A 26,377-nucleotide genomic window follows, 5' to 3' on the forward strand; every position below is an offset into this window, starting at 1 on the left:
AACTTTACAGGCAGAATATTTGTGGTCGCCCCCCCCTGTATCTCATTTATAAAAGGGAAAGAGTTCTTGGTGTAATTCAAATGTTGCTGTTGAAGAACTAGACTTAAAATATATGAAAGGATGGAACAGTGTTTGTGTCCTTCCATTCATCTTTTCATGACTGTTAAGCTCTCTTTAATTTTCAGTTTTGCTGATGCAATATTTCGACCACTTGTCGATTCCTCCTTATCTCTTTTGTAATCCATCGGTCATTCACTTGCTCAGTTTTTGTCTCCATCCCTCCATCATTTCTCTACTAGTATCAGCACATAAGCAACTGCTGGCACACAGTGTGGTAGGGTATATATATATATATATATATATATATATAAACATTGAGTTTATAAAATATAGTTAAGTTATAGTTAAATTCATGACAGCCAACTCTGTTTACAATGATTTTAGTTTCCTGCCATATAAACTGGATGTCGATTACTGCAAGTCTTATCTCAACCACAGCACAGAACCACAGAGGGGGGCGGAGGAATGTTCTGTTCTTCCCCCCTTGTCTCGTCTCTCACAGAGGACACTGAGTTCTCGTGAAATGATGTGGGTATAACTACATAGGTCTGTCTGTCATGATAACAATGTCTCTCTATGTTGTGTAATTGTTTAATTCAGTCTGTCTTTATTGATCAGGTTTTATTCAGTCAGTTATATCAAGTGTTTAGTACCTTTTTGCAGCTCAGATAGCACACATTTAAAATAACGAAGTAACTACTATTAATTCGGTAAAATAAGGTTCAATTAAATATTCAAGATACCGGTAGTTGTTAAGATGGGAGTGGTTTTGCACCCTTTCTCAAGAAGCGGACTTCAACGAGAGGACTTCTCTCTCTGCCACGATCTTTCTCGGTGCTTCTCAAAGTCTCTCTGCTGAACGGTGCCAAATGTTTGGAGCTAAATTTAAGGTATGAACATTGACAACGGATTTAATTGACAGACATCAACTCATGACATGAGTCACTGATACTACCTGGTCACATGCAATCCTTTTCGTTTAGGTGTGGTTCATTGTTATTCTTGGTTCTTTTCATCATATTTATTCATTCACTTATTTAGTTTATTTTATTGTGTATTCCTTTATTTTCTGTTTAGTAGTTTAGTTATGTAGTTGGTCAAATATTTTTTTTAATTTTTGAAGAATTTGATAATTTGATTTGTGTGTATATAAATTAGGTCCCTGTACACCTTGAGAGGAACTCCGTACCAACCCTGAGATTAAGATTTAATTGCTGAATATCAAATAGGTTTCTGTATATTTCCAAAATTGGAATGACGTCCATAATTGAATCTTCTGTTAAATTCTGTTTGCTAAACGAATGGTGGCTTATGGCGTAAGCTAAGTACCATCATTGTTTTATACTAATTTATGGGTTTATACGTCATAATTGAATTACAATAATCATTAAATATCTTTATTGTTTAGTTTTCATTAAATCTGTTACCAGCAACAATGCTTAACTGTTGACCAGTTGGTACAGTTTGAGAGAGTTGTGAAAGGTCCTTGGGAACACGCTGTGAGATCCATAAAAAACTGAATTGAATTAGGATGAATTTATTGCCAAATTAGTGAAGTCATAGACCTTTTTCAAGTGTACCAGTAAGTCACGATAGTGTGACAGTGATACGTCATGCACAGCAGCTTAATGGAACATCATTAATGGCCATCATTGATGTTAATATTTACACCCATGCGTTTATCACTGACATGTCAAAATGTCTTTCATATGACCGAGGTGATTATGTGTGTTGAATCAGAATCGGAATCGTTTATTGCCATTGTATGTTGAACATACAAGGAATTTGACATGACGGGAGGTGCGTATGAGTTGTATGTAACAATAATGGATGACATGTTTCAAGTGATTTGCCCAGTATTGTTTAGAGGTGTGTAACTCCAACATCTCAGGTTCACATCAGGGTGTGGGGCTAAATGTCACTGAAACAGAGGGACTAAACAGCAGGACAATGTTCTCTCAACATCTCAGAATAGGCTTCATATATGATATTATTGGTGACTTCAACAAAGCTTCTATTTAAAGCAGCTTTTAGGAGTTTTTTTCCCCACATTGAGCCAATTCTCATCAGTCTGGCATGATGCTCACAAGTGATCTTGCTTTAACCTCCTCAACAGGGTGCACAAACAAGCGTTTGTGAACAAACTATTTTCTACAGATTTTCGACTGTTTTCTGACTTTCAAGTTTTTAATACAGGTTTAATTCTTAGTTATTGTCATATTTATGAATGTTTGGGGCCATGGAGGACAGTATTGTGGGTGTTTTTAAATGTTAAATTTGCTCATGTGGGTTGCCAGTATTGTGGATGATTGGAACATTCAAGTATGCAGTATATGCTAGTGTGTGTGTGTGTGTGTGTGTGTGTGTCCACACATGCGTGTGTGAGTAGGTGTTGAAGTTGGTGTTTTCTCTCTGTTCATTTATTAGGTTTTCAGTCATCACTATCCTGATCGTATGTGTGCTCAATTAAACCAGTTACATCCATATAGAACACATACATAACTGCACATGTATATATCAAATACCGTATCTCATGAACTGCAGGTGTCCGTGGGCACACAGCAACAAATACAGAAAAAACCCTGCTTATACCAGTCTTTTTTTTTTAACTGTATTTTGCCTGTATTTGTGAAAAGCCTTCCGTGCTAAAGAAAATATATTTACCTTGAAGCAGACTTTATCTTGACTCCCATGAATTGAGCTGAGCAATCTCACCGCTGGGCATAGCTTGAAACTGTTCACAGAGACATGAAAAGGCTTCCATAAGTTTGTCTCTCTGTAGGTAAGCAGTACAGTTGCCCAAAAGCTGAACTAAGTCTCATATCAACCAATGAGTCAGCATGCTTTGCATATTTTTTTTAGCCCTATGGCCAATTGCAGCAGAGCACCTGGCCTGACTTTGAATTTGTAATCAGTTTTTTTTCCCTACAGTGGACCAAGGTTGCTATAGCAACTGACGATGAGTTGTGACGGGCGATTGACAGCTGACAGACTAGCGTCAGAATGATTTGTCACACAAAGAGACACCTAGAATCACAGTTTCCCCGACATGCTTTTCATCTTTTTCCAATTCAAAAGATCGGAAACAATCTTTCTTTCTTGGTCTGTCTCTCAATAAAAACAGACTTGGGGATTTGGAAGAGACAACACAAGAGAAGAGATGGAGAGGTACAAAGAGAAAGAAACACTGATGTGTTAAACACTGAGTAACACAGGGATCAAAAGAGGAAAATATGTCACATAATTCATAAACAGTGGAAAAAATGACTCAGGATAATGTCTTAAGGAAATACTAACGTCTTGTTTATAAATAGCAAAAGTTGTCTATGATATTTCGTAGATCCCCAACCGGTTCCTGCATGACAGTACTGCATGTGTGAGTGTGAGTGTGTGTGTGAGAAAGAGCGCAGACTGAAATGGATGAGAGAGGGCAGTAGAGAGATGGAAATTGACGGATGGCTGACGGAAGGAAGATTATGTCAAATATAGTGATGGAAAGAGGACAGAAAAAGTGGGAAGAGATGAGTGCAAGCTCACTTTGATGCTAAACTTTTCCATTGCCTTAATAATGCCTTGAGTGCATGTTGGGTGTACTTCATGATCAGTGGTGCTCAGATGTGGCGATCACTTCTTCCGGCTTTTCTGCTTACCTAGAGAGCACCTTCTTATTGCAGAGCGTCCGTATTTCTGCATTCTCACAGCGTTGAACTTTCCACCACACCATCCAAGCACTGGACGGTTTGTGTGGAGTATCTGGACAGAGACCACACGGCCGGAGGCTTATTTTATTGTTGGAGATTTTAACAACACTAACCTGAGGAAAGTCCTGCCGAGATATCATAAACAAACCAGCCGTCCTCTGCGTGGTGGTAACATGCTCGACCATGTTTACACCCTTTTCCGTTGCTCCCCTTCAGCAAATCAGATCACGTTCCAGTTCTGCTTCTGCCTGCCTATCTATACCTGAGGCAGAAACACAAACAGGACGCACTGTAGAGTGTACACTGCAGATTGGTATCTGTTTCAGGACAACAACATAGACATGGTCATTCGCAACGTTGGCAAATGCATTATTAAGATTATACCGAAATCTACTATACGGACATTCCCAAATATAATCAAAGCACCGGGTGAACTGGGCAGTTTCTGAGCCTCAACACCGCCCTCTGTGACTGGATTCTGAACTTCCTGACCGGCAGACCCCAGGTTGTGTGGATATGCACCACAACATCCTCCACCCTGACTCTCAACACCGGCACCCCTCAGGGCTGCGTGCTCAAACTTCTCATGGACTCTCTGTTCACGCTCGACTGCGACTGCAACAGAGAGGACACACTCCCATCACCATCAATGGGACTACGTCAGCAGCTTCAGGTTCCTCTGGGTTCACATCAGTGTGGACCTCAACAGGACTCACCACACATACATCATCACAAAGACAGCGAGATTAAGACTCTGGTTTTTCTATACAAATCAGCGTTTCCCCTATATTAATAGGAAGATACATTTTTTTAAATACATTTATACAGGGCACATCTGTGTTGATAGCATTGCCATCCACTCATACTTCTGCTGTCGTTTCTAAATATGGATGACTACTCCTCCAGTTTGTATATTCAGTAGATATACTTGAATGTCCGCTTCTTAAACAAGAGTAGTATTTTGTTCCTCTGGATGGCGAATGGACCACGAGACTCTCAATGTACCGCCAAGGCCTTCAAGGCGAGGGTCATGTAATGGGACAGAGACAACTGAAGGTGTCGGTATGTTACATTTATTCCAGTTTGTCTACTTGATCTACTGATCAGTGAAGAAGTGTAATGAAAAATGTAGTTGTTGTGTTCCATCTCCCCAGCCACTGTAGTCCTGACGTGTAATTAGGTTTTTGAGGAGGCGTAGCTATGCCGAAGCCCACAGCGTAACCTTGGATCCTATGCACGCAGCCGCATTGGGTCCAGTGTAATTCCTTTATGCAAAAGATTCCGCTTATTTAGGATAAATATTATCTTAGGCCAAGTGTTAAGGTGAGGCATGTTGTGGTGAGAGTTGGTGTTCAGGTGCAGTCAGTGTAAACTGATGTATGTGTGTTTAAATCTGGTCACATCTACAGGATATGAATTGATCAATGCATTGACAAACGTTCACTTTATTCCTTTTACTTTGAATGTGTATCTGAATATTCCATTTCCTGTCCCTTGTTTTGTGTGATAGCCAATTTATTTGTCACGTTCTCTCTCGACTGCATCTCTTTATTTCTGTGTCAAAATAAAGATTCAGCCGAATGTCATAGAAGCCTGAGAGGAGAGGAGGAAATGACAGGGTCGTGTTGATGACGGGAGCGAGGCAAGAAAAGAGCGAGCAAAGCCGAGGAGAAGAGGGCAGGAGAGACAATACAAGGGGCGAGACAAACTAAGGAGAGACAAGTATGAGTGAAGTTGAATGGAGGAGAAGTAAGTGCAGATGATTTGAGGAGCTGTAAGAGGTGCAGAGAAAACCGGAAAAGACTATTTGATCCAATGAATCCCAATAGCTTTTCTGATGATCAAATCTGAACTGAAGATTTATACAATGGGTAAAGAAAAAGAGACAGAAAAGGGATTGATGGATGGATAGATGGATAGAGGCTGTACTGTAGGTAAATGTAAGTTAATCTTATCCTTTCAAAGGAGTGACTCTATGCCTGTTCTTTTTCCTTGGTTCTGGTATCTATCAGTGTTACATGTTGGACACTCTGTGCGTGGGATCTGACTGAGTCATTCTTAAGGTCTGATCGCCTGAATCACAGCAACACTGACTAATGTGGAATAGTTGTTACACTCCAAGCAAAGCTAATTTCTCACTGCAGTGGTTGTCACGGCCTGAGAAACATTCATTTTACCTTTTGTGTGTTTGACCTTTTGTCATTTTTAGCACTGGGTTACTTTAAATACTTTAAAAGGGCAATACGTAAGTCTTTGGCAGCCCAATTCCATAAAAATGACTTATTATTAACTTTGCCCGGTGCTTAGATTGCTGCATTTCAAAACTCTTTTCAGCTCTGCTGCTTCTTTGTTTTAGTACAAAAACTCCTGGCAGACTTCCAAGACACCATCTGTGCCCCCAGCTACCTCCCTTCATTACTCACATTACCTTGTGCTAACTCTTGTATTCTAAGTTAAGGCTCAGGTTTTAGGGCAGACAGTATAAAAACACTCTGCTCGGAGTCATAATTGTTGTCTCATATGTTGTATGTGACATCTTCTCTTGCTCCCTCATTGAAAAATCCAGAATCTATGAATATGCAAATGACTAAGGACTTTATCCAACCATAACAACCAATCTATGCCTGTCTCTATGTGGGTATGTTGTAGGCTGGTGTATTTCTGGCGACCCAAGGGAGCGCCTTGTTGAATTTGGTGCAATTTTGACTGGCAACATGTTAAATATTAATAGACTTTGAATAAACAGTCAGCGCTCAGTGCAGCAGCTGGGGCGGGGCTTCAGGGCTTCAGGGCTTCAGGGCTCTGCTGAGTCCAGCATGTCGTCCGCAGCGGGCCTGACTTACATTCATTGCACTTTCTTTCCTTCCGGCTGCTGTACAAAGCCTGCCAATGTCACGTTGGTGCTGGATATACTCATTTTGCCAGACTCTTCTTCGCTTCCCTGGAGTCAACATGAGTGTATAGCTAACCGAAAGCGAACCAGAGTGTATTTACGACTTGAGTATGTTTTCTCCCATGTTTTCTCCCATGTTCTCCCATGTGTCCCATAGGTTTATGGCGTGTTACTAACTTATAACACTAAAATCAATACCGTCAGCAACACTAATTAAATCCATTAAAATTGCAGTGTTTATGTTAAAGCAAGAGACTAAAACCCCCGTTTGGAAATCACCTTCGATCAGTGTATTACACCAACGTTTCTGACTGCGAGTCGGAGCGACTTGGCTGTTTTATTCAGGGGGAGATTATAAAGATTCGTGTTTACTGCAATCATGGAAGATTGTAACAACAGTTGGATTCACAAGTTATATGATGGTTTTCTTCAACAGAATCTCACCAGCCTTATCCACCAGGAAAGCACATGTTGTTGCTTGCACTGAAGTAGAAGTGGTCAGCCTTGAATGTCCTCGTTCCAACTGAATCTGTGCCTATTAATGTTCACCTTTGCAGCTGTGTAACTACGCGTGTTGGTTAGATGATGAGCTACACTCTAACTTGGTCTTTTGATACATACGTGTGTGTGAAGGTGCCCTTCCTTCAGGCCTATGGGTGTATGTGACTGTAGAAGCTTTTAATGTTTACACCTTGTCAGAAAACCTACTCAGTTACTGCACTGACACACACACACACACACACACACACACACACACACACACACACACACACACACACACACAGGCATGTAGAGGGCACATGTCATGGGCTTTTAAACAAAACTGACAGAGAAAGGTAGGGTGAGATGGGGTGAGAGAGGGTGTAGAAGAGGAAATGGAAGAGGAGGAGGAGGAAGGGAAGGTCTCCTAATTCTCGCTTCCTCTCTCTAATCTGCTCCGTCGCTCCTTTTTTCCTCCTCTCTCTCTCACTGTCTCTCAGAAGCATAGAAAATCAGTTTTAATGGTTTGTCAAATAATGCTTTTCTCCCCCACAGTGGATTGGTGATGCGATGTTTGTGTTAGCTGTGTGTGTGTGTGTGTGTTTCAAAGGGAAGCTTGCCCTACTTTAGCCAAGTGGTTTTCTCTGTTGATGTTGCCCATAGCACAGGATTATACGCTTTTTAATGTGGTCAAATACACACACATTCAGAAAACAATGCAAAACACGCACGTACATACACCAGAGAGAACAAAAGTATGTACACAGGTAGTGTGGAGTGCACCGTCGTACAGACAGACCTTGTAAATACATGCAGTCACACATCGACATGCATGTCCATATATACACACAGCTTCTTACCCGATTGTCACCTGATGTGTGTGTGTCACTTTATATATTTCTCTATGCATATGTTTTGTCCATTTGGCTCCCAAGGATAGTTATTGATGTTGATGACCGATGTCTGCTTGAGAATATAGTGTGAAATTAATGTATAATATGTGTGTAGAGTCTAGGTTGAAGCACTTCACCATCTGTGTGTTTGTATGATGGATATCGCAATATCTCGCATGTACTGCATCTAGTGTGTGCTTTAAATGTTGCATTTGTGTGTGTGTGTGTGTAAAAAACAGAGGTGGTTGTTCACCAGTTATCACTTTGATTGATGGTTCCTTATGGCCTGACTGTACTGTACTACACACTGAGAGAGGTAGACAGAATAATGGCGGTTGCGAAACACAGGGAGAGAGAGAATTTAAAGTTAAAAATGAAAAATAAAACGTCAGTTTGTTTATGCATGTGTCTAATACATGTTCTGTATTTGGTTCAAAGTACACAACAGCTGAACGATTTTGAATTTCAAATGTCCTACATTGCAAATCCTTTATAAGGACTGTTTGCTTTTGCAAGGGGCTGTGTTGGTGTGTGGCCGTGCTGTTGCAGGTACCAGTGAAATGCAACGCAACAAAGGGAAATGGGGCCGAGTGGTTTCAGATCCATGGGTTTGAAGGCTTATCAGACACTGCACACTGGTATAGTAATATGATCAAGGTTTTACAAGTTAGCATGACAAAAGTCTTCATGATCTTGAGGTAAAATGACACTGTACACTTCACACAAAAATGTGCTCATATTGGATTGGTTGATGATTAGCAAGGTTCAACTTCTCTCTTTTTTTGGGACCTTGTTTATTGTTTTGCAGGAGCCCTCGCACATTGTCAACACATTGATTTATGTCAACAAATGAAGGGACTGTTTATGGTCACTTGCTTTTGTCGATCTGAACTCTATTTATATAATTACCTAGTCAATTGATTTTTTAAATATTAGTTTTAAACAGTAATAACAAATAATGTTGCAGTCTTAAACCCACTTGTCACTGCTATAGTATGCTTCAGCCGAGCGGTGGGCAGTTTGTTTTGAGGTAGTGTAGTTAGTGCACCCAAACGCCAGCACACAGCAGGTTTACTCCGGCCAAGACTTTATTTAACTTGTGCAGGAGGATTCAAAGAATGAACAAAGAAAAAACAAAGACTAACTGTCCAGCAAATTAAAGTCACTCCGATAATCTCCACCGGAGTCGGGAGGGAAACTTGACCGCACTCAAAACTGAAGGAACAGAAAACAAACAGGTAACGGCAGCAAACGGCATATTTGCAAAGCGCTGTTCTGTTTGGCACATGTCCATAACTCACATTCACAACTTTGAGCTTTTTTTTGTTTTTGCTCCAAGTGTCCCACATTACTAGTGGCAAAGAGCCTGAGTTTTTATTTTAGAGGCAAAAAGACTCAGATATTATGCGCCATTTTTGCCTTTATAAGATAACATGCAGTCGTGAGCTGACGGTAGGAGAGAGAGAGAGAGAGAGAGAGAGAGAGAGAGAGAGAGAGAGAGAGAGAGAGAGAGAGAGAGAGAGAGAGAGAGAGAGAGAGAGAGAGAGAGAGAGAGAGAGAGAGAGAGAGCACAGTGAATACAATACGGTCAACAAGTTAAATCCCCAGGGCACACTAACACAATACTTTGTGTTTTGAGCGAAAGTCTTTCTTTTCTCTTTATTGGCCAGCATACACAAATGTCAACAAATGCTGGATCATTCAAATCTTAACCCTTCTCTTGTCCTTTGAAAACATTCTTCATTACATGTTTTTTTCATTCTATTTTACCATGAAAAAAAACAGTTGTTTGCTGTTGTGATAAGAATGTGGAAACCAGCCACTGCTGACTGGCAGTGATTCTCGAATGTAATCTAGTTGTTTGTGAAGGTGTAACACTACATGTGTTGGGATGTGTATGTGAGGTTCAGCAGGTGGTCAGTTTATGACGTGCATTACACCTTTATAGACTTCAAAAAAACAAAATCAGGTTGCGAGTATTTGTATGCGTGAGAGACAGAGAGTACTTAGCCTGGAGGACCTAGAGTCTTGGCTAACAGCCAGCAGTCTGAATACCCACAAACCCTTGCTGAGGCTGCGGCTGCTGCTAGGCAGAATGGGCTTTTCTATGTGCAGTTAAGCCTCTGTGGCCACAGTTCTCCCTTATCTTGCCATCGAGGAGAAAATCAGTGTTTTTATCACATGGGGACCCCCTTTCATAACCTCATTGTTTCATCCTGAGATCCCCATTCAATAAAACATCATCTTGTGAGGGCCCACTTGAAGCAGCCATTGACCCATGTTACAGTGAGAAAAACACTGGTCTACGACCCGGTGCGATGTGGCTCGCTGCCAGCTGCCCACTCACAATATCCTGCCGCCCTGCTCCTGTTCCTCACCACAGCTCAGACAAATTGGTCCCTCTGGGATTTTGTGGAGATTTTGTGTACCTACTGTGACCACAACTTACGTAGACTTTTCTAGAAAATTGCAAAGCAATTTACCTTTTTAATGCAGGCTATTTTTGCAATATAATTGTAATGATTGTTTGCAAATTGCAAGTCAGGGGCAGGAAAAGACACTGAGGCAGCATTCATCCCATTCAACGGGGATTTAACTAACCAGCTGTGACTACGTGTCATCGAGAAAGATCTAATGTTTTCCTGTGATAATTAGCATGCTGCAAATCACAGAAAGCTACTGGAAATACTTAAGTGTTCATCTCTTGAATTTTATGGCAAGGAAAGCAAAGGAAATACTGCTCCTAGAAGCCAGCCTTGATGAATGTACCTCCAAACCAGTGTCTGCATATCACACACCAAATAAAATGCTAATTTATTGGAACCTTTTTCAAAATTTTGAAGTATATAATTTGAGCTTGGTGTTGTGTTCTTCTGAATAGCAATTAAGGCTTCTGATGAATGGAAGAATAATAATGCTCGTTAAATGAAACACAAAGAGCACTAATTTCCTTATTTGTGTTACACTGAATAATACTCGCATCAACATAAAGCTCACTGTCTTCTCAATCATCCTCCATTGGTTCTCCTTAACAGCTTCGCTTAGAAATTGGTGATTGTTGTATAAGTAAACCTACGAGTGATGTATTATCTCTTTAAGTAGATACGTTTATGAAGAGTGCATAGTCTGTCGATTTTGTGATTTTATCTGCTAAAGCTGCACAATGGTTTGGATTGATGTGTGGACTAATTATTGCATTTATATGTGTTTCACACCTGTATACACACATACACACATACACATGCCTCGCACGTCAAGTCAAGATAGAGCTCTTGACAGGCAGTGTGGGGGTGGGTGAGAGATTTAAGCACAGTATAACAGTGTAAGGGGATTGCGCAGCAGGCTGTTGCTTGGGGACACCAGAAAATCAGCAGGGTGTTTACCCTCTCGTCATACAAATCAAATGCCAGCCACTACCACAGTTCCCTAGAGCAAGGCACTCAACTCCTCACAACAATGAATGCCTTCCTTAGATCTGTGTTATCCTGTGTGTACCTTTCACTTCCTGTGATTTTACCCGGTTTGTGTGTCTGTATGTGTGAATGAGTTCTTGTATCTCTGTATGTAAATCATACACTCCCAGGGGCAAAGGAAGTGTAATTTATTTTCAGAATAAGATCTACTTGTCTCTCTCGTTTCTCTGCATGAAATGTAGTCAAACCTGTGAAAATATATCTCTCCTGAAGTCTCTATTTCAACTTCTTCTCTGCTCTTCCAGAAACAAATATAAGAAACATAATTAAACTTCTCAGTCATACTTTTAAAGCCAGTATTTAAAATAGTTGTTTAAAAAAAGTTAGCTTGAGGCTACAGTAGCTAGCTTTGGGTAGACTGCCAAATACTCCATAGCCAGGGGTCTACAATTTAGCCAGAGAAGTAATCATCCATCAATACATCTTATTATCTGCACATAATAAGTGGTTAGAAATATAGACATTTACCGCATTATTCTGTATTCACATTGTAATTTGGTGTGAACCTAAAAAAAAAGCCAAATTTCCTTGTATTTAGTTCGACCCCATGCGTTTTCCAAAACAAATCATCCAGTGGGTTTAAAGTAGCAGCAAGGGTTTCAAATGACTACAGTGGTATGTATTAAGTGTTAACACAGAGAAAACAAAAAAAAAGAAAACGTGCCCATCTTGCCTAAGGCCATTCTCATTTTTTTTCACTTTAGCAGCACATCGAGAGAAAAGAAGCTCTGCGTGTTTTTTCGTATCCCTGACTGGCTTCACATATTTACAGAAATTCAATGCTCTGTTCCAGGAGATTTATGTGGTACATATTCATACCACCACTGCTAACAGATTTACAGAACCACTGGTAACACATTGGTACCACATTATTTTCCCCAACATACTGTCTACAGTTTGTGCAGGAAACACCACCAACTAATCCTCTAATTTAAAATAAATTTCCAACTTTGTGTCCAAAGCTTGTTTTCTGCCATTTTTCTTTTGCTGTTTTTATATGACAGCAAAAATCTTACCCGCTGAAAAATAAGCTTGGTCGTCGTTTTCAGTATGTTCACCCTTTATTTCAGACGTCTTCCATCATCTACTCACTTCCTTTTATTTCTCTCGCTCAGACTCTGTCTTCTCCACAACAAGCGCTTCTTGTCAATCCATTTACATCGTGCTGTGTTGTGCCACTGATAGACTATAGTGTTCCATCAGACAGACTGAAAAAAATGGATTACGCTCCCAGAATGACAGCTTGAAACAAATAGTTTCAGCCAGGGGCATACATCTACTGTACAAGTCTGAGGTCTATCTCGTGCTGGCAAGAAGAAGCCAAATGCTCTGCAAGATGGAAAAGAGTAATATTAGTTTTATGAGGCTACGTTGGTCTTGTCTCTGGTTAGTGTGTGACTGATTCTTTCTCGAGATGTCAGAGCCAATAGATATATGAGAAACCAAGGATATAAATTGCTGCTATCTCTCCAAAAAGTCAGCTTTTATGAAAAGAAGAAAGCTGCTACTATTGTCTTATGGACGGTCATGTTTAACTTTTGCTGAATGGACTTCATATTGTTTTCATAGCTCCAGTGGTCATGAGTTTTACAGATTGCATGTATGATAAGTTGAAACTTAAGTGTTGCAGCAGGCTAAGTAACCACATTTAATGATATTTAATATACAGTTATGGAGCTACTAGAAAGCCCAGCTGATTTGACCATAGGCTTGACTCATTTTCTGGGGGGAAATTGAGAAATTTAAAAACATTTTGCAAATAAATCTATCAAAGTGTGACTCACAACTCTCTTTAAACCATCAACACTACAAAGTGGATTTCAGTCGTACTTCTTCAGTAACAACTTTAGATTAATCACACCTTTTGAAAAACAAACTAGAAAATTATTTAATTTTTAGGTTCTGGGAGCAGTCTGCCTTAGTTATGATGAGTCATTGGAAAGATGTGCTTTGACATGGACAGTGGAAATGTGGTCTATTTTTTCCACTCCATTTAGCCCTCGTGTTCTACACCTGTGAGCTTCCCATCACAGCCGTCTATTGTTCCAGCTTCACCAGATCAGCTGGAGGTCAAGTTCCTCGGTCAAGCACATTATGATGGTCACTGAATAAGTCTCTCCTTCTGGCCAGTGGATTTTAACGGACAACTGTCTGTTCACAAGCTTTCTCTGTGCCTGTGAGGTGTTAAAATCCCCGGGCTGCAAACATCAGTCCTAATCGTGCCTTGTTTAGGTGTGATTGATATAGGTTGTCATGGCCAACGCTAGAAAACAGTGCATGAAACCTGTGGAAAAGTGTTGAAATATATTCAGTCAGTACTGGTCAATATTACCTTAATCCATAAAGAGAAGAGGAGAGGGATCCACATTAATCGTCAATAGGGCAATACCACATTCATTTTGAAATACTTACCACAATCAAATAAGACCACCGACATGAAGACCAGCAGCCTTTGCAGGTCTTTTAATGCAGCATTTTTCATGTATGTCAGCGGGTTTGATTTCACAGAAATGCTTTATGAGAACAGCAAAAAAGGCTTTGTCATACAAACCTGAGCGAGAGGACTATCACTGTAGTGTGCAGTATGGAGAATAAGAAAAACATTTGTACTAAATAATACATTTATGTTTTTTTTAATTGTTTCGTCTGTTTTTTCCCCCATGCTCCCTATTCACCTGAAATGAAACGAGGCCTCTGAGTTTTTACAGATAGCCGACCTGAGTCTGCCTCAACACTCACGTGGCATACTCCTCTCACTGCCACGTACCTCCATCGCACCCTTTTAATCATGGTGTGTACTTAAGCCTTCGGTGCTCTGCCCACTCTCTTGCTTCATGTCGGCTGCCACATAACTCACCTGAAAGCAACTGTATGCTGTCACTAGCTACTGCTGCCGCTGCTGCTGATGTGCATATAGAATCTCAAGAGCTCCATCTTCACCTCCGCATCCACCAGGCTCTGAGTCTTCCCTTATTGAGGAAAAGAGTATCCTTGTTCCATACTCCCTCCTTAGTCTTTTCTCAAGGGGGGGCGACGAGGTCATAGTGTCGACACTTAACATCTCTGTTGTATATGTTCTACACTCAAGTATCTATTCCACATGAGTTGACTCACTGAAATACACTGAGCTGCAGAAAAATGTCTGAACCAGCTTTAAAAGTTGAGTTATTGAAATGTTGCTCTTGGTGGGCCACTTGTAAACCAAATGTACCAGCAGATTGCAATGACATTTGCAGATTAGAAAGTCTCCATGAAATTGGGTTGCTTTAAATAACTTTATTATTATTAAATGAGGAGTGTGTTAAATAAAATGATCAATATATTTGATAATACAATACACAAATGATTTCAGACCTCCACAATGCTGTCTTTGAATCCCAACAATACGTCAAGTGGATAACAACACATTTTACACCAACATACTAATAACTCTTTTTTTGCGGCGATTCGTTTTCCGGGTCTCCTCCTAGGTCTCCTCTCTCATTTCAAACCACGCCAGTTGCATTATTTTGAGAGACCAACTCGTTAACAGTAGCATTAAGATTTATTTCCCTTGTCTAATATGTGGAAAAAATGGTCATTGGTAACAAAAGTAACACTGATGATCGTTCCCAATACCAGGTATGCCTTTTTACTGTATATGTCTTTTTACCCAATCCAATCTAAACAGGAATTTTAGCGTTATAAGAGCCTGTCAACATCAGACATGCCCACAGGCTGATACACTGTTAAACAGGCGGGTACAGATGGGCAGTCGGACAGATGGACAGAGCAACAGAAAGGCAGGCAAGCTGGCTGGGTGGTCGGTTGATGATGAAGACTGTCTGTCTGGGATCATTGAGTGGCCGCCCGATGATATAAGCTAGTTGAATGTTTGGACAGTTGACCATTGGATGAACAACCCGGCTGACTTATTTTTGCATAAATGTCAAACAGCTGTTGGATCAGCGTGCTGGCCTGATTGGGAGGGAGAGCGAGATGGAGAGGAGGACACGCGTCAGACAGAGGGAGAGAAACAGAGCTAGACGGGGATATAGAATCATGTCGGTCCATCAGTACGACAGCTAGACGATTCCTGCTCATTACCTGATTGACTGATCTGGTGTGTGTGTTACAGCACCATTTCATTCCCAGCGACAGACATAAATGTGATGATAATGCTTATGTTTGAATATACACGATGTGTTTAACTTCATGTGTAGATTTTGCACCCCTAATGGTGATTTACAACCGTCTATTTGTGCATATAAGGAATGTTCCAATGTTTTTCCCAAATGAATACATAATTCATTGATAAACTTGATATTATATTCATCAAGGTCAATGCCAGAGTTTCTTTAAAGGCCTTCGCAAACAGATTTGCCTCTGCAGTTTTCAGTAGCAGCCGTGGTTGTTTCAAAAATGCAGACGGATCAATATAAGTCTCATACATACCCGCCAACCACTCCTTAAATCTCTGACCAGTGTCAACAATTCACCGTGGCCCCAAGAAGAAATGCTCTTAAAAGTTCATCGGCCCGCATGAAATAATACAAAATCCAGGAGCAAAGCATGATCACAATAATTACTTATAGCCACGTTACTTGGTTTACATGTTATTTGTTGAGTGGTGAAATATTCTTGTGAGCATGCAACCGCTGTCGCCTGTGGGCCACCAAGGTGATTTATTACAGCCTGTGAGGCGATGCTCTGTCTGGTGGAGAAAAATAGAAGGTACTCTCAAAATGCAGCACACGGTGTCTCTCTGCCAAAGAAAGAAATGCCAATCACATGCAATCCATAGAATCCTGAAAAATATATAGTGTATATAATATGTATAATACAAAGGGATGGATGAGGCTGTGGCTGGATGATTTGCAAATATCACACAATGTCACACAACCACACAAGTGAAAACCGTTATTAATTAATACAACTTGAAAAATCATCTTAAAACTAAAATACAGTTTTGTAGATGAATGGATCATAGTTATTAAAGGTTGCACGGGGTGTTTCTTAAGTTTACTCACAGACATTTTAAAACTATTAGCATGCCCTACCCTCTACTGGTATATCCAGCACACAACATGGACCTGAATACTAAAAAATCATCTCAGAGCCAAAATATCCCAGCACTTCAATTACTTGTTCAGTAATCAAACTTCATACAAATTGAAGAACGAGGTGCCAGACACTGCTGTGGCTAAGTTATTAAGAAAATATCTTATGAACACCTATTAGAGGCAAAGCCTTTCTCTTCCTCCTCCATTCTCGCGTCTCACCTTTCCGTGCTGTCCTTCCATCTCTCTTCTTTTCCCTCCATCTCTCTTTCCGTTTGTTGCTTTTCATGTGCTTCCTCCATCCGTCCTTTGTGTCCTTTGTGTCCTTGCTTTGAGGACAGAGAATTCACATCATTCATTTTTCTCCATGCTCTGTTTTCACTGTCCTTTTTTTTGTTAAATGGCTCACACTGTTTTGTTCTTTCCTTTTGGCTTTATCCAAATCATTTTTTCCTCTTTTCCACTTCTCACTTCCATTCTCTCCTTTTTTGTGTTTCTCTCCAGCCCACCTCTCGGTTGACCGAGCAGACCTTTCAAATGATGAAAACATATTTGTCGAAAATGACTGAAATAGAAAGATGAATTGTTGTCATGCCTTGATTACATCAGCACTTGAAACCCGTGTTAATGTTTGTCTACTCACACTCACCTTTCACTGATGCATACTTTTGTGGTATAGAGCAGGGGTTCTTAACCTTTTTGACCTCGGGGCCCAACTTTTCAAGTACAAAGTGTCCCGGGGCCCACTCTGACTATATGCATCAAAAGTGTCAGAAAACCTGTAGGTCATACAGAAACAGAGCAGTGGGCCTTTGGAGTCAGTAAAAATTTAAGATTTTTGTCCGCATAAAATAAAAAAGTATCTTTCAGGATAAATAACTGCCTGTGGCTGTATCTGTACAGGTAAAGGACAGTATAGGGCTGTTACTACACTATCAGTGAACAACTGCCTCAAATGTGAAGAAGATTGGACAAAGCTTCTCTGTGCTTTGTTTCAACAGCTGTTGTGCCTTTTAATGTGTGAGAGTGTGCTCCACTGGCTAGCTTATTGGGTTTGGGTTGCATTTTAGTCTTTTTGCAAAGTTTTTGCTTTTTGTCAGATCCTGTTGCAGAAAAAACATTTTTCAAAAGGCATCTGGTGCTCGGAATACACGACCGTTTCTGTCCACAGGGACCGCAGAAATGAACACAACAAGAATGTTCCTTATAGTAGCTTTAAGCTGCATCTCTGTCTTATGCATTTCTATACTCATACAAGTGCAGCAAGTTCAGTTATTTAGCTCACATTGACTTCACCTTGGAGATGATTTTCCACGCCAGAATTTCCAGTTCTAATATGAATCTCACATATTAATTTCTCCAATGTATCGCTTGTTCGTTGTACCGCTTTAATCTCCATTATGCTGGCTCCATTATGTACAGTAATTCAATACACTATTCATCTTTTTGAATTTCAGCTCTGTGTTGTGTCCTCCCTTTTCTCCTCCCTTAATCGTTTCACCATTACCTCTCAATTAAAAATCAAGGGGCTGTTTCGGCTCAACCTCCGGCGTAATCAAGAGCTCACCTTGCTGTATCAGGGTCAAACAACACCAAACTTTTCCGATCACATTAGTTTCACTGTTAAAGTGTAAATAATTCAATTGCAGCATGTTTTTATTTGGGATTTTCATTCTGTGTTTCAGAGTGTCTGTGCTAACAGCATGGCTGGTTATTATGAACAGTGGATCTTGTGTTCAGTGGCGCTTCAAATTCAAATAGTTAATTTTTAGAGAGTGACATAAAAATCACTCCCTGCACTCCTTTTCTTCAGTGAGGAAGATAGCTGACCTAAGAGTGGTGCAGAGTCAGGATTACATAAAGTAGAAGGTCTTGGAGGGACCTGATCTCAGGCCAGTAGGAATCTCTATGGCTTCAGGGCTGTGGGTCTTAACCACAACATCTCCAATGAGCACAATTATATTTTACTGCCAGATACTTTTGTTTGTTTCAAAAGTCAACTGTCTTGCTGTGTTTCAGAGACATTTCTTTTGTTTTTCAGGTTGTCAGGATTCATGCTGCCCTCGCCTCTTGTCAGCAGTGGATCTATATTGGCCTTGTGGTTTACCACAGACTTTGCCGTCAGTGCGCAGGGCTTCAAAGCTGTATACGAAGGTAAGGCAACGTGTGAATGTGCATCGTGATGTTTGAGTGCTGGCCATGATGCACAGACACTTTCTGAGTTAGTAGTGATGTCTTGCAAGTTATACATGAGTACATTAAAGGCCTAGTGTTGAAGATTTAGCGGCATCTAGTGTTTAGTTGCAGATTACAACCATCTAAACACCCCTCAGCTCATGCCTCCCTTTCCAAGCATGTTGGAGAACTACGGTGGCCTTCAGCTAGGGAGAGTTATCATTAGGATTTCAGTACAACTACCCATATCAATACTTTGCTTTTCTACATGACTACATAATTACATATATATAATTTAAAAAACAAATACATTCAGAACAGGATTGGAATTCATATTTAAAATAGATATACATATTGCTTATAGAGCAACTATAAAGTCACGATATCAAGTCATAATATCTCACTGGAAACAAATGTAAACTGTTAAGATTAATAACCCTTATGAGTGAAGTTTATAAAGAATGAAGAACACAGACATCCGTCACGATCATTCCTCGTGTCTTTTCTCTCCGTCTGGCTGCTTTGTCTCAGCCGGCAGAGGAGCAAAACAAAGCGCTTACATCGTGCATCGTGCTTGTGCTCGGGTAAACATAGCGGGGATGGATGGATTGAATTAGGTTTCACTTTTGTTTACATGTTCACATATACAGTATTGGCTTTTTACTCGCAACTATTTTTTTCCACATCCAGTAAACAAGCCTATATTGCCGTCAACTCGAGTATTCTTCACTTCACCTGGTTCACTTCACCACAGCGGCCTTTCTGCTCGTGTGCTTGTGTCTGTGTGTGTGTGTCGTTAGAGGAGCTCAACCCGACAGAGAGCGCAGAGCAGGTGCGCGCTGCAGCATGATAATCAATTACATCAAAACATTAAAAACGAATAAAAACACTTGTAACTAAGCCTCCTTCTGATATATGAGAATAACTGTTAGATCATTTGGGACTACCGTAACATATACATGTGTATACATGTGTACTGTATTTTTATTTCTACATCGAGAGATCCGTGTTCAGAGCGTTGACTTCCTGGCTTTTTGTTGTTTAGCTGTGTGTCTTGCGTGTTCGTAATGCACGTCGTATAAGATCGCTCCATGTCTGCGTGCCTGTTGGGAAGCGACACAAATTCTAAGACTGACCTTTTGAAGAGGCACACACACACACACACACACACACACACACACACACACACACAGTATGTTCCATTACGCTTGCATAACAGTTCATCTATGAATCATGGACTCTAAATATCAAAGACAAACGCAAGAGACCAGATACACTCTTACTCCCCTGTGTGTATATGTGTCAATGTGTGTGAGTGTGTTTTATCTTTATCAATCTCTGCAAACTGCATATTGTCTGTTGAGTCTGTGTGTGTGTATATTCCTGGAGGTGTGTCATTTGTGTGTTTGTGTATGTTAAAAAGAAACCTGACGGCCATGAAACCTTTTCCCAGGAAGTGCCAGCAAGGAGGCCTACTTTGGCTTCATTTTTTTCTTTCCATTGTTCCATTTCACATCTGTGGGGACCCTTAAGTGTGTTTGTTGCCTCAGAAGTAATTGTGAGTGTGTGTGTGTGTGTGTTTATGTGTATGTGGTTTGTGAATGTATGTGTGTGTGCAACTGACAGGTCTTTCTGCTCATGTCTTTTTGTGTGTGTTGCTTCATCTTGCATTGATGTCCCAGACTTCAAACATTGATTCATGTCTCTGTGTGTGTGTGTGTGTGTGTGTGTGTGTTTGTGTGTATTATCACATGCCATATCATTTTTCACATATCAAACGATTTACCAACACAAAGTCATTGTGCATTGAAACGGTAATTCCATGCGTAATATAATACGTTGAGTGATCAAATATGAAACAGTTGTGCATCTCAAATTCCCAGACAATTTCAGAAACATTTTAGGGAGTTCTTCTGACATTGCAACTTTAACCACACTCAAATATTCCTGTTAACTAATACCAACCCAGAGTATGACTTTTGGACTTGTGAAACTAAAACACTGCTTAACCTCTTTAAGTTGTTTAGACCACAGAAAGACACAGACACATGTGATTTTAAACAAAGTTAGAAGCACCTCTGTGACTGTAGTCCAAAGCAGATCCAACATTCAGCTCTAATCATGAAAGCTTGTTAGAATCTGCAGAGTTAAACAGGCAAAAGTTTTTCATCCTTCCCAGAAAAACATTGGGGCCACCTACAATGTGAGGATCCTGAGTTGAATATTTGATGTGATTATAATTTTAGCAGTATTCATGTTCACTGGAGGGAAAGTTTTACTGTGCACACTGACCTTTATGCTCTTTTATTTGTTCTTTGACCTCTATCTCTGCTCAGCTATGCAAAGCGGGAGACATTTCACATATTTTGCATTCATGGCTTATGTGAAGACTGTTAAGAAATGTTCATGAAAATACTTGGGTATTGGTTAATGGGTCAGGAACTTGAATTCATAACCTTTTGAGATCTGAAGTCTCTTCACATGGGACATTTTTATCCACCTCCCAACTCCCTTGCAGATTTGACAAGATGACAGTGAACACATCATGGTCTAGGACCAAGGTCCACCAGGGCTCAGTCCACAGGTCCAGGAGGTGGACATGTGGGTTCAGTCAGACATCGTTACTGTCTACAAATCACTCAACGGACACTTCCCTTCGGTGCCTGTGAACTTTGAAGTTACATTCAAAGAAATCAGTTTTGTTCTCCCTGTACTACAGTGAATGACATGTCTTTGCTTTTGGCAGGTTTTTTTGTGTTTTTGATGATGACCTTAAAAACAGTTTCTCTGATCTTGCTAGAGTCTAAAACCGTACCCAAATCCCAGAACTTTGTGTTTCGGCTGCTGTCCCTGATGTCGTTATGGCTTCATGCTGCAGTCAAATGTCCCTGTGGAATTAAAGAAAAAAAACAACACAGAAGAAATCACATAACTGAACTCTGTGAGCTGATTTAGCCAAATGACAGTTTTTCCTCTGTTCATTTAAACATACTCACACGAACACATATTATATTGGGCCCTGTCTTCTTCAGTCTGTAAGCCCCTGCTGTTAACATAACCGGTTAACAAATATTTTCTCTGTTCTATACCTTTTATTCAAGGAAGCCAAATTGAACTATACATCTGAACACATAGCTAACTGATAAGAGTCGCCTGAGAGAGGGATGGATGGAGAGCAAGAAAGAGAGAGGGAGGTTGGGTCAAATGAAGCTATAAGTGGTGGAAAGTGAGGCCTTGCTGATAAAAAAGCAAGTTTGCAGACCAGCTCTGCAAGACGAGATAATCATCAATTAATTTCCCCTGAAGCTGAGGAGAGAGAGAGAGCGAGAGAGATTCTCCCATCTCCTGAAACCATCATCTATGCCTGTTTCCCCTGCAAAAAAATTATATAATGATCTATAATATTTGCCTCTGTGCTCAGGGATCACTTGGTGAGTAAACTCTGAGCAGCTTCATCAGCATCGGTCGTTTTTAGTTGGAAACAAGATGAAGCACTGGGTTGTCCACTAGGACCCGCTCTCCACAAATAATGTTTTATGTAAAGGATTCTTCGGTTTACAGTCCTGCTGGAGCTGGAAGCTTTACGTGTGTTTAGCACTCATGGTGCCAAATGCTAAAAGTTATAAATATTTAGAGCTTTAGTGAAAGATTGCCTGGCCTCAAATGAGTTTGCAATTGTCGCTAAGCAACTCGAAGCACTACCAGCCCTTCCTCGGAGCATTTGTTAAGTGCTGCTATAAGAAACCCGCTGGAAACAAGGCCTCACTTTCTTGTTCACAGTAGTGACCGAACTGAAAAAAAGAAAAGAAGGAAAAATTGTATAAAACGGGCGCAAGTCAGTACATTGAATAAATTGAGCTCCTTTTCAGAAAGAAAATTAAGTAATGTCTCAAAAGTCTTTCAGATGTTTTACATGGGAATCAATTAAGTTGAGAAACTTGTATCACAGCAGCTGTGGTGCTTTTTACTGGTACTGCAGCTGTGGTGCTTTTTCATGCACTGATTTAAATTCTAAATTTTGGACTACAAAATTCACATTTCTACAAAATGTCATCTACCAAACTATAGTGCAAAGAAAATATCCAAATTACAGATTTAGATGTTTATTTTACTACTTTGTGTATTTGCATGTGTAGATTTCTCCTAAATTCACCAAAAGCTAGCATTCATTAGATAATGGCTCCATTATATATTTAAACACAATTGTTTTCTAATACTCAAAATAAATCTTCACTTTAGTAGCACTTACATACATCAGACTTTCATCCATATCTATATTCTGAAAATGTTGTGAGTTTGTTCATATATCATTGGTTTGTCTAACAATTTATTTCTAAAAGCATGGAGAACATTCTTGACAGTATTTTCTGATATATGAGATGAAAAGAAAAACATCTGTCAGCCTCTTTTAGTTTAAAATAACTACGGACTAATGACACAATATAAATACAAATTATGATATGTATTGTGTACTTAATGACAAGCTGGCACATCTCATTGTATTAGCTAATGTATTTTCAATGGGTACATTTGTATACAAATGACCATAAAACCAATTATTTCCAATATGTTTTATTGAATAAGAATACAGGATAACTTAATTATTAATAAACAGTTGATGATTATGTACAAAACGCACTACAGCAGTTGTGTGTGTGTGTGTGTGAGAGAGAGAGTGAGAGAGATTATTGACTCCAGCACCACCTTTAACTGTAAGACTAAATTGAAACATCATCAAAGTCTCAACCTTACACACCCACTCTCCCCAAACACACACATGCACGATGACAGAAAGAGGCTGAGTGTACGCTTCTCAGTGGGCTAGTTGCAGAGTTTCCTCTCTTGTTGAGAGGGACTTCTTTGAAAAACACGACTTGGAAAGCCTTAAAAGGGACTTTGCACATTAAACACAGGCACACACACACACACACATACAGACTCAAGCACGAACATATGCGCACACATGATTACAAAGGGATCACTCTACAAAAGCATTAGAGGGAGAATAAAGATAAGAAGATGTGAATACATGAGAGGGAAGAAAGAGAGAGGCAGGCCTGTGTGTGTGTGTGTGTGTGTGTGTGTGTGTGTGTGTGTGTGTGTGTGCGTGTGTGATACAGGTCACAGTTATGTTTGTTTTTTCTCATTTCTTGTTGTTATGGTAATACTCAACCATGTCACCACCATGTATAGGTTATGATGGGGTGTCACTTTTACAAAGCATTACAACATGTAATGTGTGAGTGCCCAAGCCTGAATGTGTGTATATCTGTAAAATTGCAGGAAGTTCCTCCCCTCTGGTGTTGGCATTTCCACCGTGTCTCTTTCTATTCGTCTCTCTCTCTCTCTTCCTCTCTCTCTCTTCCTCTCTCTCTCTCTTCCTCTCTCTCTCTCTCCTTCTCTCCGCTGTGTAGACTGGTGTGGAATCCATTAGGAACACTTCTAGGAGCTTCCACATCTTGCTGACTTGATGCAAGGCTTTGCACAGACTGTGGCCAGAGCCCTTTCTAGCCACCAACCATTGGAAGAGATGCAAAAAGATCGCAGCCTCCTGTTTGGGGAGTTTGGGTCCTTAGACATGATGTTACACTTAAGAAAGATGTATTCATCTCGAGTTTTTTCCAATGCCTCTGGTCAGGTAGTTTTCTCAGTGGTGCCTTTATTTCACAGTTTTTCCTTGTTAATCTCAGAGGGCTGCAAACATCCAATTGCAGAAGATTTCACTACTGTAGATGAAGTTGTGATACCATTTGAATATGTACTTAGGGATTTCAGTAGACTGACTAAAAAGTATTTGGAGGGTGATTGTCACATATAAGGTTTCAGGTAGTTTCAGGTAGCAATAAAAGCTCAAAGAGAAACTGAGGGGGCTTGATCAATCATTACAGATAATATTAATAAGTTAACAAAATATCGAAAGCACTGTGTGCGTGACAGGACTTCCTGTTCAGATTGCTCTTTACCAAGCATGCCAGCAAAAAAAAGCTTTCTGTTTTGAGTTCCCCTTCAAAGGGATAGTATGGGTGCCCACAGTATAAGGTGGTGGTGCGCCCCTGGTTTGGAGAATCAGACTGGGTTACCAGCACCGGAGCAAAGCACTGCTGTGGACGGGGGCAGCAGCAAAACATATTCCAGCCACCTAAGAAAGGCCCACCTAAAGAAAGCAACATCCATTTAAGTGTGAGCTAAATATATCATATTTCCAGTTGTGATTTCCGTGTTAGAATGACCGGCCTGTTGGGTACCAAAGTGAAATCCAGTTGGCCAGCTTGCTAAATATAGAACGATCAACCCAAAACTGCAGGAGGCTCAGTTATAAAGGTTCAGAGATCATCAGCCAATGTGCTCAAGCTGCTGTTGTGTATCCATGACGACAAATGCATTTTTAATATCTAAAACATGCTTTTACCATCTGCTGAAAAGCACCAGTGGATAACAGCAGTTTTGACTTGCATAAGACGTCTTTTCCACTCAATGTTTCCTGAACTTCACACATCACACTTATCATTATACTTTTGAATCTGTCTGAATCGTTTAATCACCATGTAATGATGAGCTACATTTCTGTTTCTGGACACGCTGTAGCTTCTGATGTAGGGAAATGCCCGTGTTCTATGTTTCGCATTTATATATTTACAATAACAACTGTTTTCATGAGGTCAGAGAATTATTGAGCTTGTAGATTTGACTCAATTCATTTGAGTGAAAGTCGGAGGGTAAACAAGTCTCAGTCATGCCAAAGGCAAATAAATTCATTTGGATTTCCTTTTGATCAGCTTGTTGAAGAAATGGGTTGCATGGATGCTGATGAAATGGGTTATATATACACATGTAAAATATTAGCTGTTTGAAGTTGAAATGGTTTCGATGACGGAAATGGATGGGATTGGTAATATGAAGAACATTGCTTTGATGTATATAATAGGATGTCTTCAGAGCACGCTTGCACACATTACATGTAGATGGAAACACATCATTTCAGGTGTTTAGTGTGTGCAGGTTTTTATGAAATACGACCATAAAATATCTATTCATATAAGTGGAAATGATGCTGCCACCAACTGAGACAAATTATACATGAAACAGACAAAATTACACTTTCTACCTTTCTGAAAAGTGTTGTTATTTTCTCAGCAGGATATCAATGATTATGATTACATTTACTGCATTTCTATGTTACCAATGCAGAGCTTATTTTAGCTGACTGTCGACCTGTTATCCCCTGCTCCTATCAGTACATGTGTGCCCTTCATTGAGAACAATAGGTTGGCAGGTTTAGTCAAAGCCAATAGATTCAGCAGGGAAGTGTCTGAGAGGAAACACAGCAAATCATTAAGGAAGGACTACTGGTGGATTTGTCAGGTGCTGCTACATATTTGAGTTTGTGTGTGTGTGTGTGTGTGTGTGCTGGAGAGATAAAGAGAGTGACAGAGCGACAGTGAGAAAGGAAAGGTAGAAGCAGTCCGTTACACCATTAACCCATATTGACTGGAACGCCATAGGAAGCTCTTCACTGTGGGAGTGTGTTATATAACACTGTTACTGACGCCAGCAGTAGTCGGCTACATCGATCGAAGCAATGTCAACTATCCCGCTGTGTGTGTGTGTGTGTGTGTGTGTGTGTGTGTGTGTGTGTGTGTGTGTGTGTGTGTGTGTGTGTGTG

The 26,377-nt window shown here is 40.3% G+C and overlaps 1 protein-coding gene across 1 annotated transcript in view; it reads left to right on the top strand.

Annotated features, from left to right (window-relative positions):
* LOC306788818 (CUB and sushi domain-containing protein 1-like) overlaps positions 1 to 26,377 on the top strand; it is a gene marked incomplete at both ends in the record, with an annotated part of 359,256 nt that overhangs the window by 103,016 nt on the left and 229,863 nt on the right. Inside the window, one exon of the mRNA XM_079284484.1 lies at positions 18,581 to 18,693. Within this exon, the coding sequence (XP_079140610.1) occupies positions 18,581 to 18,693 (113 nt within the window). The remainder of the gene's footprint in view (positions 1 to 18,580; positions 18,694 to 26,377) is intronic.

This window comes from Melanostigma gelatinosum (genome assembly GCF_949748355.1).
Source record: "Melanostigma gelatinosum genome assembly, chromosome: 2".
NCBI classification, from domain to species: domain Eukaryota; kingdom Metazoa; phylum Chordata; class Actinopteri; order Perciformes; family Zoarcidae; genus Melanostigma; species Melanostigma gelatinosum.